The sequence below is a fragment of the Centruroides sculpturatus genome, unplaced genomic scaffold (genome assembly GCF_000671375.1).
Source record: "Centruroides sculpturatus isolate CEXI.00-Female unplaced genomic scaffold, Cexi_2.0 scaffold1043, whole genome shotgun sequence".
NCBI classification, from domain to species: Eukaryota; Metazoa; Arthropoda; class Arachnida; order Scorpiones; family Buthidae; genus Centruroides; species Centruroides sculpturatus.
The window spans coordinates 140545-155345 of NW_019385264.1; the positions used below are offsets into that span (position 1 = coordinate 140545).

The window sequence follows — 14801 nt, forward strand, 5'->3', positions numbered from 1 at the left end:
TACTTCCGAACAGAGAGCGATTCTCGTCCCGCGATCCCTTTTGAGGTTGAAATTTAGTTCCCCAAATAACGGCTAGATGAAAGCGCGTTAATTACGAATAAACAGACGACTCCGTCTTACCCCGTGGTCCCATCTCGCACCACTTCCCCCAATTGAACAGATGATTGATTCACAGTTTCGTGGGTGATCGGATAACGAACAGTTTTGCGAAAGATTTTTGTCAGGATAACGAACACGAGAAGAAGCGACATAAAATAATGACTACCGATTGGTCTTCCCTCGTCTTCGGGCAACAATTCGTACTTTTCGGAGCGCGGGAGACGTCGACATCGACGCTCGACCCGGTATATACCGATCGGATAGTATTCCTCCGAACTTGGAAACTCTCCCTCGTAATTCCAATTTTCTTATTTTTCTGACAGAAACAATTCTTTTGTAGTATTCGCCAGACTGTCGGGCGGGCACGCGTTAAGTTTTGCGTGGGTTTTTATTTTCGAAAAGCGAGAGTGGACAGAGGATGTCCGATGTTGCTGGGCAGTATGGCTCGAACGGGTCTCCAGTAGGCCGCGGTTCAATCTTATCTAAGAAAGATACAGTATAATCGAGAAGATTCGAGCGGCTAAAGGAGTAACAAAAATCGCATCTGAGAAATAAAGAACATGGAAGAGCTAATAATAGAAGCAGAAAGTTGGAGAGATATATTATCTTCTGAAAAATAGGATTAACGCCGATATCTGCTGTTAAACATCTTTTGAAGAAGTAGGAGAATGTCGGAACAACGGTCTTAGAATGGCGTCCAAACCAGGTTAGGGTTAATAGGCTCGGGGATGTCTACAATTGCTACTTCCGAAAAATCCTAAAGAAGAGAGAGAAGCAAAGCGGAAAAAACATGACTAATTAACACGCAAGACTGCGTATATATGTATTTTTATTATTACACTAGCTGCAAGGACCCGCTTGGCTGGGCAAAAAGTAACGATAGTGAAGATTAAGATAATTACATTATAGCTAATCTTACCCGTTTTCACAGAATGCAAGAATTATGTCCCCGTTTCCAGACTAATTAGAGAATTTTTACGTCCAGTCAAACGAACTATTTTCAATTTGATCAATTTTCTGCAACGTTTACAATCGTTCTATAATCGAAAATTTTTAAAATCGAAATAGAGAATCTTCCACTTTTAACCACTTTCAAGCCCATATCTCCCGCACCCTTATAGCTATCGAGACGCAACCACCGTAGTGCACGAATGGAGACTCGGGGCTACTACCACATACAACCACCATTCATGCGCGATGCGTAGTTTTGGCTGAAAAGTGAAATATAGGGACACACACGTTCATTTTTATATATAAACGTAGTAAGAAAGGGTATATTTTTTATTTTTTGGGTCTCCGGAACGAATTAATCAAATTGCCATAAAAAGCTATGGTAAATGGATAATCGGATAGCGAACAAAGTCTCGAACGGATTATGTTGGTTAATCGATCATTGGCTGTATATATCGACATTAAAAAGCGGATCTTGTTTGGCTTAAATGAACCGGAAATAACCCGTAGAATTTGAACGTAGTAAGTTCCGTTTAACCAAGTTAAAGGAATTTCTCTTAGGCCAACAGTTTGTAATTTTAATTGCAGCCGTCGAACACTGATATTACTACATTTGATTTATCCAGTTGTGTTTTAATGCAACAGAGCGTATTGATTACTGCCAATTTGTTTATATCCTTATACGACGGCAAAACTTTTGTGGAAAAATGCCATTTTCGAAAGATTTATTTATCGGATGCGATAACGGTCGAGCTAAGATGTCTGATGTATATATTAGAATTTCAATATTTAAAAACTGTTTCCAAAAAGAAAGTATTACGTACGATGGATGTGTAGTTGTTTTCCCCTTATAATTTAATCGATCTTTGTCTCGGTTACCTCGAAGGGTAAGGTTTGAATTGTTTTCCACAAATCAGACGTTAGAAAACAAAAAACTCTCTTCATTCCAGTTATTTATATCCTCTCTTTCTTAAATAATGTCGGCGTGCCATCAGATATAAAATTCTTTAGGAATTCTTTCTTTGTCAATAAAAACCGGTAAGATAGTATACAAGTAGTTGAGTATAAAAATAATTGCGGAGGTAAATAGAGGCGTTATTGATTTTTCGGTAGGTGGCTTTACTCTGGCGTATCTCTCGAGAGTAAAACGACGATAGGTAGATGGTCGGTGTATTAAGAGTTCACACTGGCTAACATGTGTTAGACCGTAGTCTATCGAGGAGTATCCGTACAGTTGTCGTGGAAATCACCAATTATTTGTAATTTATATTTTCCATATTTAGTCGATTTATAACACGGAGAAAAATTGCCAAGTCCGTAGACGGGGAACGTGGTCAACTTACCGATAACTATATCTATATAGTTGTTGTTACGTCTCCGCCTTGTTTAAGTTTTCTTTCCATTCTTTCATTTCGGTCGTTTTGTCCGAGCCTGGCAAAAAGCCAGTTGTTCTTTAACTATTTCTAAATATTTGTTATTCCAACCCCCTCGTCTTTCTATGTATCGTTCCGATAATTTCCAATGTCGGTATCCGAATTAGAGGGAAAGAAGTATTCTTTTCCACCATTTGTCCGCGTATACAACATCTTTCCTGGTTTTATAGAAAATATTCCTACGATAGGGAGTAAGATGTTCATTTATATATATTTTGTATTCCTCATTTATAATAATACACGCATCCGTAGTTGTTTTTAATATTATTCGTAACTGAATTAGCACATTTCGCTATAATTGGTTGTTACTGGCTTTTCTTTCATTATTGCTGGGTTTTTTTTATCGACGTAGGAGAAACCGCGGTTTTCCTTCAGTTCTACGTTAAATTATTTTCCGCTCCTTTTTATATTTCGGACGTCAAATACTTTCGGATAGGCCGTACTCGGCAATTTTTCTCTAATGTCAAAACGCATTAAAATTGCACGGTGCCAATATTTGTGTTAAATAAATATTCCATTGGTAAAAAGGTAATCGAAAGTACAAAACGATTATTTTGGAGGGCGGAGAAAGAAAATTTGACAGAAAACGATATCGCCCACGGTCCGGGTTCCCGGCGGTGCCACCAAAGCGGCAGCTGTAACTTTCGAAGCTTCCTTATTTTATTTCCCACCGGATGCCACTTTCCGTTAAAAAAACGCACGGAACGATGGCCCACTCCTTTTAAAACCGGAATGCGGAAAATGTCGGGAGGAGGCGGCTTTCGCCGGCCCGTCGGACGCCGTAAGACCGACAAAACGGCGCTTCCGCGCGGGCCCAGATCCAAAAACGTTAAAGTTCGGGAGTAGATTTTTCCCCGGAATCCGTACAACGGACCGGAGGCGGGAAGATCCGATTAACCCTGGGCCAACTTGCGGTGGCGTGGATTCGAGTAGAAAATTAGGCAAATCGGAGACGTTTTAAAAGGAAAACAATTGAGAACAGGGTGAAATGCGGCCGAGAGGAAGCCTTCCCGTCGGCGGAGGCGGTTCGGAGCCGGACTCCTCCCACCGGCCGGGGATTGGAGGAGACTCTCCGTCCGTCCGCCGTACTTCTGGAAAGAGTTTTCGCCTCCCGGGCGGGGCCGCGGACGGCGGGGATATTTTTCCAAAGACGTAAAGGGACCCTTTCTTTGTCCGAGAAGTTAGGGCGGCAGACATGGATAATTTGCGCCTGGTTAATTATTATCGATTTCCGTCGCGTTTACGTCATTTACTCTTTCGGACGCACGGTGGGCAGCGACACGATTCTAGCTTAGGGTCTGCCGCCATTTACCTTTAAAGTAAAATTCTTATTTATAATTTCTCGCAAATAAATTCGTACGGACTTTTCTTCCGGCGGAAACGGGTCTAAGATTTAGTCCCTGTGGTTTTTGTGGTAAGCAAAATTCGGTGTACGCGCCGAAGACGTGGTAATTATAGCGTCTGGGAAGTTTTCTTCCCCAGCTCTGTTTCGACTCGGTCCTTTGCCGCCGTCCAAATTCTGTCGGTGATAGAAAGGCGTGTTTCGTCTTTAGGTCCGGTTTTATCCTCCCTAATAGCGGTAGCGGATAAATGTTAACACCGCGATTCGGTTAACCGGGGGCAGGTAATTAAAGCCGAAGCTTGGCGGAGAGAATATACGTGGCCGGTTTCCAGATGGCTTAATACCGGTTAATACTTTTCCGGACGGTCTTAATTATACTCGACGGTGGACGATTTCTCCAACTTTTGTCGTTTTTGCCGGTATTTTAAATTACGGGTGACATTCTCTCGTAATGCGTAAACGGGCCAGTCGCGTACGGTTTGGCACTTTTACTTTTGTCCCGTTAGTTCCTTATATCACCCAACGCGGGACGGGTGGGAGGAGATTACCGTCGACCGCGGGTTTTAACGTTTCGTCGCTAGGTCAAGAACACGCGCGTAAAGTTGTGTGGCAGAAAACTGAATCAGAAATGAGCTTCCGGTTCAGTTTCTGTTTTACGCCAGAACACGCGAATAGGAAACCCCACTGCCACTAACGGCGCTACATTTTATATTAATTTTTTTCTCTCGTATATCTATCCCTTTGTACCTTCCGGTTTTTCTCCGCTTCTTCCGCTATGATATAGAAAATTTAATTAGTAGACTCGTATTCAAATAAAGAACGCGTCATCTAAATACTAGGCCTCTATATCGATTATACTAGACCAGGGGTCGGCAACCTGCGGCTTTCGAGCCACACGCGGCTCTTTGGATGCGAAGCTGCGGCTCTTTACTTCCATACGCAAATATTTATTTTATAAAAAAAAAAACATTTAAAAATCGTTCTGAATCGATTAACGAGGATTCGGCACCGATTCTATCTCTCAGCCACTTGTACTCGCTTTTCACCGCACCCCTCCCCCGTGACACGCGTCGTCACTGTCGTCAGTCCGTCGGAAACTCTCGAATGACGCCGTCGTCGGTTGTTTCTATTATTTAATTTGTTGTGAAAAACACTACTTATATATGAATAAATAGATCTTTTTTTTATGAATAAATAGATTAGTTTTTTTTTATCAAAAAACTTTATTTATGCGAGTACTATTTATTGTTGGCAAGAAAAAATTTTGTGGCTCTAAAAACTTGGAAATTTTGTAAATTGTAATTTTTGGCTCTTCCGACTGAAAAGGTTGCCGACCCCTGTACTTGACCTACCTGTTGTTTGAAATTTAGCACCTACGGCCAACCATAAACGTTGTTCAAATACTGATGTGGTCGAACGGATTCGATAAACTCCTCTATTTCATTTATCTTTCGTTTTTTCCAGACTGTCACAATTGTAGGGTTAACCCTCATTGCCGCCATTGTTAGAATAAAAACCACGTGTCTACTTTCACGTCACAGAAAAGACTTGTCTTTATTGGAGGAATTTCGGCGTAAAAAGTGGAGACACGCTCTACTCGATTTTCAGTTCTGTTTCGGCCAGAATTTTTACGTTTTCTCTTTTATGCTAGATTACGCGCGCGTGTTCCTGGCCTTAGGCCGAGACTCCGCTAGCGTAAAAACCCCGGCCGCAAATACTTTTAATGGCTTAACCGTTTGCCTTTGCGCTCCGCTAGCCAAATGTTTTACTCGGACGGTACTATCGAAGTTACTATTGTCTCGATATAAGGACGATAACTATATTGTGCCATTTTTTCTACTATAATTACAAATGTAGTAAAAATAATATCTTTACTTTGGTATGTAAATTAAGGTACTATACTGCACTTACACTTTTAGCATTTTCAATATATACTAGTCTAAATAGAAGGATTTTCCTTTGGCATTCGTTATTACAATAGGGATACGCGATAAATCTTTCTAGATCTATTAGTTGCGGGTCTGTTCCAAGTTGCCCCGAGACAACGTACGTAAAAGCTCGGTTTCCCGCCGACGGTACCGCCACTTGGAAAGGCCAACGGCTTTAGTCTGGTTTTTACGCTAGTGCCTTACTGGCGGTAGAAAAACTGCATCCTGCACGGAGGAGCGATATACGATCCCGCGATTAATGAGTATCGGGAGTCGCACTTCTTACGTAATTTAATATTCGTACGAATTACGCTAATGCTGACGCGCCGGAACAAAAAGGTCGTCGGTAAAAATATTTTGACACCAGAAGTAAATAAATACCGGACGGAGGACAAAGAGCCGGAAGACGACGATACTTGGTAAAAAAGCATAACTAAAATTAATATTAACGCGTAATACGGTACTTTCGGAGGTGGCAATTAATCGATTATCCGCGGCTATAATCAAGGCCGCGCTTACGTTAATTTCCGGAACGCCGTCCGGCGTTTTGCTCCGGTCCTCGGGTTCGTTCGGCACCGTTTGGGAACGCGGATTTTCGGAAAGCCTTTCGTTACCCCTCACGGGGAGGCGGGCCCCTTTAGCCGGCAACCGTTCCCACGTACAGTACGTAAGAAGTAGACTAGGCGCGGGGGAGAAAGAGTGGGGTTCGTTTCTCTTTACAACGGTCTAACTCGTACGTACGAAGCGGTGAAAAATTACCTCGGCTCGCCCGGAGCGGGCGGAAGGGTCCCGCCGGCGTCGCCGGGTAAACAAGGCTCCGGCTGTGCAAAGAGACTGAGTAAACGGCCCGCCCGTACCGCGCCGACCCGACCGACAGTCTCCGGCGGATCGCGGGCGGTAAGTCTCGTTCTTGCCTTTTTATTTCGTTTTTAGCCTTTTAATCGGGGAAGAGGGCGATTTTACGCCCGGCGTAACGAAAGGCCCACCGGGAGATAGGAGTCGGCCGCGGGCCGGAAGGCTCGGACGGGTTGGATAAATTCCCGGGAATTGCCTAAAATGTCGGGGAAAAGCTGGATTACGGTGGGTGTTCGGCCCGAGTTAGGACGTCGACCTTCGACCCGGGGCCGTCCTAACTCGGAAACTCTCCGACAATCCCGGCCTTTAACGTTTACCGTTTGGAAAAAGAGAATTTCTAACGGTCTCGACCGGACGATATTCCATTAAATACATCTTTTTGCCGTCTCGTTCTTTAGTTCTCGCCCGGTTTTTAAGTTCGAAAGGTCGAACTTTGTTAGCGTTTTGGCACAAAATTTGGAATTCCGTTCGGAACCCGGCACCCGAAAGTTAGATAAACCACCGACACCACTCTATGGCTAAGGGAAAGGGTTGCCGATTTTTTGTTTCGAACGGGACGTGGAGAGTCCGGGTTTCGGGTACTCTACCATATTGTTATTTTACTACGGAAAATCCTTCTCCATTCGAACCTCCCAGCGAAAATTCTGCCCGGAAGGCCGGGCTTTTACCACCGGCCCGTTTTTCTCTCGTCTGTAAAATAGTTCGAGCTCTCTGTCCAAACGGAATTGGGCCGGAGATCCCCTAAAACTATATAACGCCGACGGTTAACGGTCGCGGAGGAAGCCGCCTAATTTGGGGGGCCTTAACCGCGAAAAGGGCTGTACTATAGATTATTACCACCTATGGAATTTCGGCACTTTGAGTATATTAAGCAGGCGACACCGTAGTTGCTATACCGCCATCTTGCGATAACATCTGCGAACCATTAAAAAAAGCACTGCGATAACTTCCCCGTTGAACTCGTCTCGGTCCCCTCACTTCAAATATAACTGAGGGGACCGAGACGAGTTCAACGGGAAAGTTATCGCAGTGCTTTTTTTAATGGTTCGCAGATGTTATCGCAAGATGGCGGTATAGCAACTACGGTGTCGCCTGCTTAACTTCCATTTTGAAAATGAACTTGCTAGAAGTAGTGAAAGATAAGAAAACACGCATCGAGTCTCCTTCGTAATAGATGCAGAGAGTGGATGAAATTACGAGTGTTCATCGAAGAGAAAGATGTTTTGAGCAACGGAAAGCTTTTCGCAGCGCATCCGTCATCTCCCGGAGGGATAGGTTAGGTTTGTTGGACGAGCCGACCGCCAGCGACCGCAGACAATCGACATCTGCCTCTGTTGAAGGTATATACGGCCGACTTGCCGGACTGCCTGTTAAGCCTGGTACTCGCGTGCGTCGACGGAATGGCAAAATGACGTCACTTTTGCCGTGGCGGAAAGCGGAACGGCAAAAGTTAGACCAATAGGAAGGCCGTTTAGCGATGTCGTCGTAAAGATCACGAGGGACGATAGCGTTCGAACTATGGCGGTCGGCGAGCTAATAAGCTTTATTTGTACACTAATATATTTCGTTTATACGCTGTATTACTATCCGATTTAAATATTAATATCAAATAGACTTACCGTATGAAACTGTGAGATTTGTGGGGTAAGAGAAACATCCACGCACATCTTATTTGACTGTATGCGATACGAAAAAATAAGAAACGAACTAAAATTAGTTTATAATAAAGAAGGTTACAATTGTCCTATTAGGAAAAGTAGCCTTATAAATAATGTTAACATATACAGTAATATCCCGAACTTACGCGATAAGTGGGACCGAGCGGTAACCGCGTAGGTCGGGGTATAATTTCGCATATAAATACATACAAATCATTTTTAATTGGGGCCGGAGACTAAAGAAAACAATAATGTAGAAAAAAATGTTTGATAAAAACTTAGATAATACATATGTATAACAAATTAGGCTTATAGTATTTTACAATTTTTTCACATTTACTCGATTATTACGCCATAATTTTAACATTGTTTCCATCTCGGCGATAATACCGTGACGTTTACGAATGATGCTGGAATTTAAAGATCGAGCATTTTTCGCAGCTTCGAGAATTTTTTCTTTGCCTTTTATAATTGTTCTGACCGACAATTCCGGTAGATCAAACTTCTTTGCCAATTCACAAATTTTCATTTTTGTATCCAAGTCTTTAATTAATAATGCGTACGTTCGTAAAGTCAAACGAGTGAAACGCGTTAGTAACGAATCGTTCGAAAAGTCTAACGAAATAGGAATAACGATGACGTCATTCTCGCTTAACTCGTTCGACTTTACGAACGTACCCGATGTTAACTTTACATTCCAAAGATAAAGTTTTTCTTTTCTTGTTCGATGCGGAAGAATTAGTTCTACTTCGTTTGGATGACGTAGTAGAGTCTCTCGAGTCTCCGCAGATATAACAAACACAGAAATAAATAACACAAAATAAATTGTAGCTATGTGTGGATACTGCGCGACACATCCGAACGCGTCAGTTGAACAATAGTGTGGGGGGAGTGAGTAATCGAGGGTTGCGTGGCGCTCAAACAAAAGACGAATTTGAAAATCGCGTAAGTCGGGGTATTACTGTATTATTATTTCAATGAATTTATAAAAACAGAACATAAAAATTTCTCTCGTTGATCATTGTCAAACTAATGATATCAAATACTTTACTCGACAAAACAATATAATTAATGCAAATAAAAATAGAATTGTCGGGTATTAATGTATTGAGGCTACGGCCGCGACTATGTAATCTTAACTACCCGCAAAATGTATGCGAATCGGGGTTAATTAAGAGAGGAGTACCTCGAGCCGGTAGCATTTAATGCTACGGTCGGAGGGAGTGCTCCACTAAATGAAAAAAAAAATTAAATGAAGACTTACTTACTGTGTAAAGTATTGGGAATGGAATAATCGTAATTCGGTGACGAAAGTATTCGATATTCCTAACTTTCGACGATTTAGAATATGTTTCTTACCCAAATTATTCATTTTTTGTGACTTTTTTATTTGCGTTAAGATTGAAGGTAAACTTAAAAAGTTTAATTGTAGAAGCCAATTGTAAGGTAATTTCCACATGTGAGTACCAGGCTTTAAACACGCGATAGGCTTAGCGGAGAAAGTGACGCGACTCCCGATCATTACGCAATCGCCGGAAAAAGTATGATAACTTTCTTATTTTTCATTTTCGGTCCAAAAGTAGGGTATCGTTGAACTCGACTCGGTCCCCTCGGTTCAAATATATATTCAAAGTCCCAAAATTCCATAGGTGATAATCTATAGTATCCCTGCGAAAAGTCCGAGAAACTGCACCTCTGGGTGTGCGAGCCCTTTTGGCACCGCTGTGTAATTCACTCTGGACTTTTGCTTATTTAGCGTCAAGGAAAGCCACCAGATGGCGGAAGCCAACCGAGAAAAGAATCGACGAGTGAAAGAAGCTTTTGGTATCAGTCCGTTTTTCGTAGAGGGCAGTTCCCTGGATCCCGATCGGAAAAGAAAGGAGGCGGCGGCGGCCGCCGCCGCTCTGGCTGAAAAGAATAAACAGTATGGGTGAGTGTGTGTTTTTTTTGTCGGCATTTGCCTCCCTCTCGCCTCTAATGCTTTCATTTGGCGTCTTGCAGGTTGGTGAAAGACGACGACGACGATGACGATTCACCCCCTCTGGTCGGAGAGAAAGAAAAAGCCAAGAAGAAGAAAAAGTGCAGAGAAGGGTGAGTCTTGACTTTGGACCCGTTTTCTTTTGTCGCGTGCTGCCAGAAATTGTTGTCGTCGGCCGTGTAAAAAACCTTCCGCTTCCGGTCCCTTTTTTTACCGTCGGAGGCAACTTTGCCTTCAAATTCGACAATAGAGAGGTTGCGGCCGACATTTTCGTGTTGAAAACTTCGGCCGTAACCGTGCTATAAACGTATGGAAGAAACTCTGAGTCTTTTCCTTCTTTGTTTTTTCTTTAAGTCTCTCTCCCAATTATGATGACACCATCGAACCTGTTGATAGGTGCCGTGACCGGGTCGGTCTTTCTTTTAATTATTATTAGTGACTGTCGACGGTGTCTGTGCAGTGGACTTTTTGTTGGTGCGTCGAAATTGTGCCCTTTTAAATAAATACATGGTAATTTAATTTTACTTTGTTTTATCAATAGAAAAAAAAAAAAAAAACAGAATAAGAAACTGTTTCATATATGCATTTTCACTTCTGTTTTGTAGTTAATCGTACATAAGTTTTAATTTGTAGTTAATGTGCACGTAGTGCACAAAATCAGTTGTACACTACAGGTAACCCTGATTAACATGGGAGTTACGTTCCAAAAAATTGCCGTGTTATACGAAAACAAAGAACTAGTGCAAAAAAGGGGTTAGGTTCCAAAAATTAAAAAACATGCTGTTAAATCCTTATTTAAATTGGATTTATTATTCATTTTTTCATAGGTAAAATTCTTATTTATTATTTAAGTAAATATTTTACCAGAGGATTATTCATCCTATATGATGATCTCAGCATGAGCATCATCAACTAGTAACAGTTTGTGGGTGCATTCGTTAATAACGGTCGCTCTGCAATGGGAGTGTGCTGCTATTTGTAGGCATTTAGGAATGACAGTGAAAGAAAGATGGCGATGCTCACACTATTGATAGTATCGTGATGGAGGAATCTATAATTTTAAAATGAGCTTTTAGAGGCAAAAGAAGGGTCCCAATTGTAAAATTTAACCATTAAATGGATTATTGTTGAAAGAGCATTGAAAGTAGCCACGAAAACAATTAGAATGCTCGCGCGGAGGTATAAAGAACACACACTTTATTACATTTCATGTTGTACGAGGGTTTTACCCAATTCCCGAACCGCATTAGAGTGAACCTGTGCTATAAAAGCACCATGTTATACGCGGATGTTCCCGATTCTTGAACCGTGTTAGAGTGAATCCGTGCTATGGGGCCGTCCATAAATTATGTAAGGGCGATTTTGGCCATTCTAGACCCCCACCCACCCCTGTGTAAGAAAAAGTAATATTTTCTTTGATCCCCCCTCCCTTTCCCTATCTTACGTAATATTCTGGCATGATTTTATAAAAAGATTTTAACCAAAAAAATTTTTTTATAAACCTTAAAAATCTTAGGTCCAAAATATATAATTATTAATTAGTTAATTAATATGTACTATTATTTATAAAAGACTTTAGGTGATCAAATTTAAAAATATAAAAATTTAATGAATTTGAATGAACAATTTATTTTAAGAACTTTATTTTTTAATTATTAACAATATTAATATTATTATTATTATCATTAATCAACGTCAAAATATTTATTTTTATATTAATTTTAATTTTCACAAAAGACGCAAAAAACTTCGCCAGATCGACTAGTTAGTGCATGTGTAAACAGAAAAGTCATACAAAATAAAACAAGAGAGAATAGAGAGAAACCACATTTCGTTGCCATATTGATTACATCTTGTCTAAGGCCAAGAAAATAAACTACATGCTGCGAAAATGTGATAGGTGCACCTGGGGACTAAATAATAAAGCTTATAAAACTCTATATGATGGGGCAATACAACCAATGCTATTTTACGCAGCCTCTGGCTGTGGTCATGTAACTAGTAAAAATTCAGTAGCAAGTAAATTACACTCTCTTCAAAGCCAGTTTGCCACCAGAATTATAAAGTACTGCAGAACTGTTATTACTAATGCCTCTCTGATACTAGCAGAGCTCCTTCCTTTGCCACTACAGATTATAGAAAAGGTTCTAAACTACATCAGAACTACAAACGTCAAGGCTCAACAACGGTCTCTACTCCTATCTACGGTTGTTCATACGCTACCACATTGCAATTACCCTACTCTCTCTGATCATCATTCTGTAAACAAGGTTTTTTTGGTGTCATCTGCTTTCTCCGTGGATAATCTTGCAGGCATCAATATCTACACAGATGGGTCCAAAAGCTTCCTTCTTGTCGGCTCAAGTATCTCTATCTTTCTCCAAACTTACATATTTTGCCAAAAATATGTTAGAAGGTACAGATACAACCCATATACCTTCATCTATCAAGCTGAACAAGATGCTGACTACCAAGCTGTTCAGTGGGCCACTTCACTACCAAACAAAACTCTGTCTATCAACATTTATAGTGATTCTGTCTGTCCTGAAAGCTGTATTAAATCCCAATTGCAATAGAATAAAATCGCATATATCCAGCACCATATTAAAAATCTTGTATATAAGATAATTTTTATATTTGTTCCTGGCCATACTGGCGTACTAGGAAATGAAAATGCGAACACTGAAGCTAAGTCAGCTGCAAAGGAAACTGACTCGGACTACACTCACATCCCTCTCTCATGTAGCAGCCTTAAAAATTATATTCATGACAACGCTATGCGAAAGTGGAATCAGTAAAAGTAGTTGAGCAGTAAAACTTGTAGAATAACACGACTTTATTTTCCTACTGTTGAATGTAGGTTCTCATCACTACTTAGCGATTTAATGTTTGCTACTGCTCAACTATTTACTGAGCGTGGTAATTTTAGAAGCTACCTGGCGATGTATAACCAGGCAGAAACTGCTTGTTGCTTTCGCTCTACAGAAAACCTAGACTTCGTTGACCACGTGATTTATCTTTGTCCATAATAATAATAAACAATGCTTTTTGCCCGCGACTGTAAATTAGACAGAATTAGATAACCCAACAATTAGGGTATAACGTTTTGCAGGGCTTATCACACCAAGGCCGACTGGAAGAAGGACCAGAACTTTATAAAAAAGGTTTGGTCTTTAATAATCACATATCAAATTTAGGTAAGTATGCATTTCGGGTACAAGGACCCCTCATCAGCTTACAAACACATGGCAACAACGTAACAAATACAATACCAATAACCTGTCGGTACAACGGGGTAATCAACATATGCAGTGCACTGCATTTACAAATTATCAAAGTAACTTATACACTAAAACTAAATTATCAAGTATAAATCAGCATCCAATGACAATGTGGTATCACATATTATCTCCACCCGTAAATGTCTTAGTTTCTCCTACATTTTCCAAATTCTGGTAGACGGTTACACTATTAATAATAAATATTGTTAAGTATATTAAAACCTAAACAAAAGAAGGGGAGAGGAATCCAACAATGAACTTACTCTTATTAAACCAATTGGTCTCCAAATTTTAACACAAAACAAAATACAACTAATCTATAAGCCTTTGTGAAGTCAACTGCACTGTCCATCTGCATTTTACAAGGTGATGTGCCTAAACTCCCCACATCTGTTCAGCATCTGTTTCAAGGTTAAGTGAAAACAATGTCAATCCACCCCTCATGTAGCTTCAGTCCCATGTTGTTATTAATTCTGATGTCTTCCTGTATCTTCAGAATTTCTAGGTGTTCCTGTAGTCTTCTTTTAAGTTGATTGTTTTCTGTCATAATACACTTGATGCTATCTTTTAAAATTTCACAACCTTCAGTGTTGCAATGTTGTGCCACTGATGATGATATTAAATTATTTTTGATGGCATATATATGTTCTTTAATTCTTGTCTTTAATTTTCTACCAGTTTCCCCTACATATCTTTTTTTATGTGAACAACTGCAATCTAATGAGTAAACTACATTATCTTTTTCTAAAACATTATGTTCAATGTTACCATGTTTACTGTTTAGCAAATTTGCTATGGTGCTTTTGTGGTTTGGTACTAAAATAATATCTAATCTTTTTAATTCATTTTTTAATTTTTCAAAAACACCAAAAACATATTCTATTTTTAGGTACACAGTCTTAACATCTATTGGTTGTCTATTTAACGATATATTTTTCCTTTTGCCTTTACTTGCTTCCAACCACTTAATCAATAATGTTCTAGGGTAATTATTTAGATTAAACATTCTTATTATATTTTGTATTTCCATTTCTTGATCAGTGTGCAAGGTCGTTCTTTCTTTAATTTTGTTGATATACATTTGAAAAGTGTTCTTTTTTATATATAAAGGTATATTAGATTTGAAGTCAATAACTTTATCGGTAGCACAGTCTTTAACATATTTTTTAAATAATAATTTGCCATTTAATCTAACAACAGTAAGATCTAAGTAATTCAGTCTATTATCTACTTCTTTTTCACATTGAAATTGGACATTTTTATTTATTAAATTAAT

At 40.0% G+C, this 14801-nt stretch overlaps 1 protein-coding gene across 2 annotated transcripts in view; it reads left to right on the forward strand.

Moving 5' to 3' along the window:
• Positions 1-14801, forward strand: part of LOC111636865 (serine/arginine repetitive matrix protein 2-like) — a 71526-nt gene that overhangs the window by 51605 nt on the left and 5120 nt on the right. For both annotated transcript variants that reach the window (XM_023382256.1, XM_023382255.1), the window contains exons 5-6: positions 10023-10196; positions 10268-10357. In XM_023382256.1, coding sequence (XP_023238024.1) covers positions 10023-10196; positions 10268-10357 — 264 coding nt within the window. The remainder of the gene's footprint in view (positions 1-10022; positions 10197-10267; positions 10358-14801) is intronic.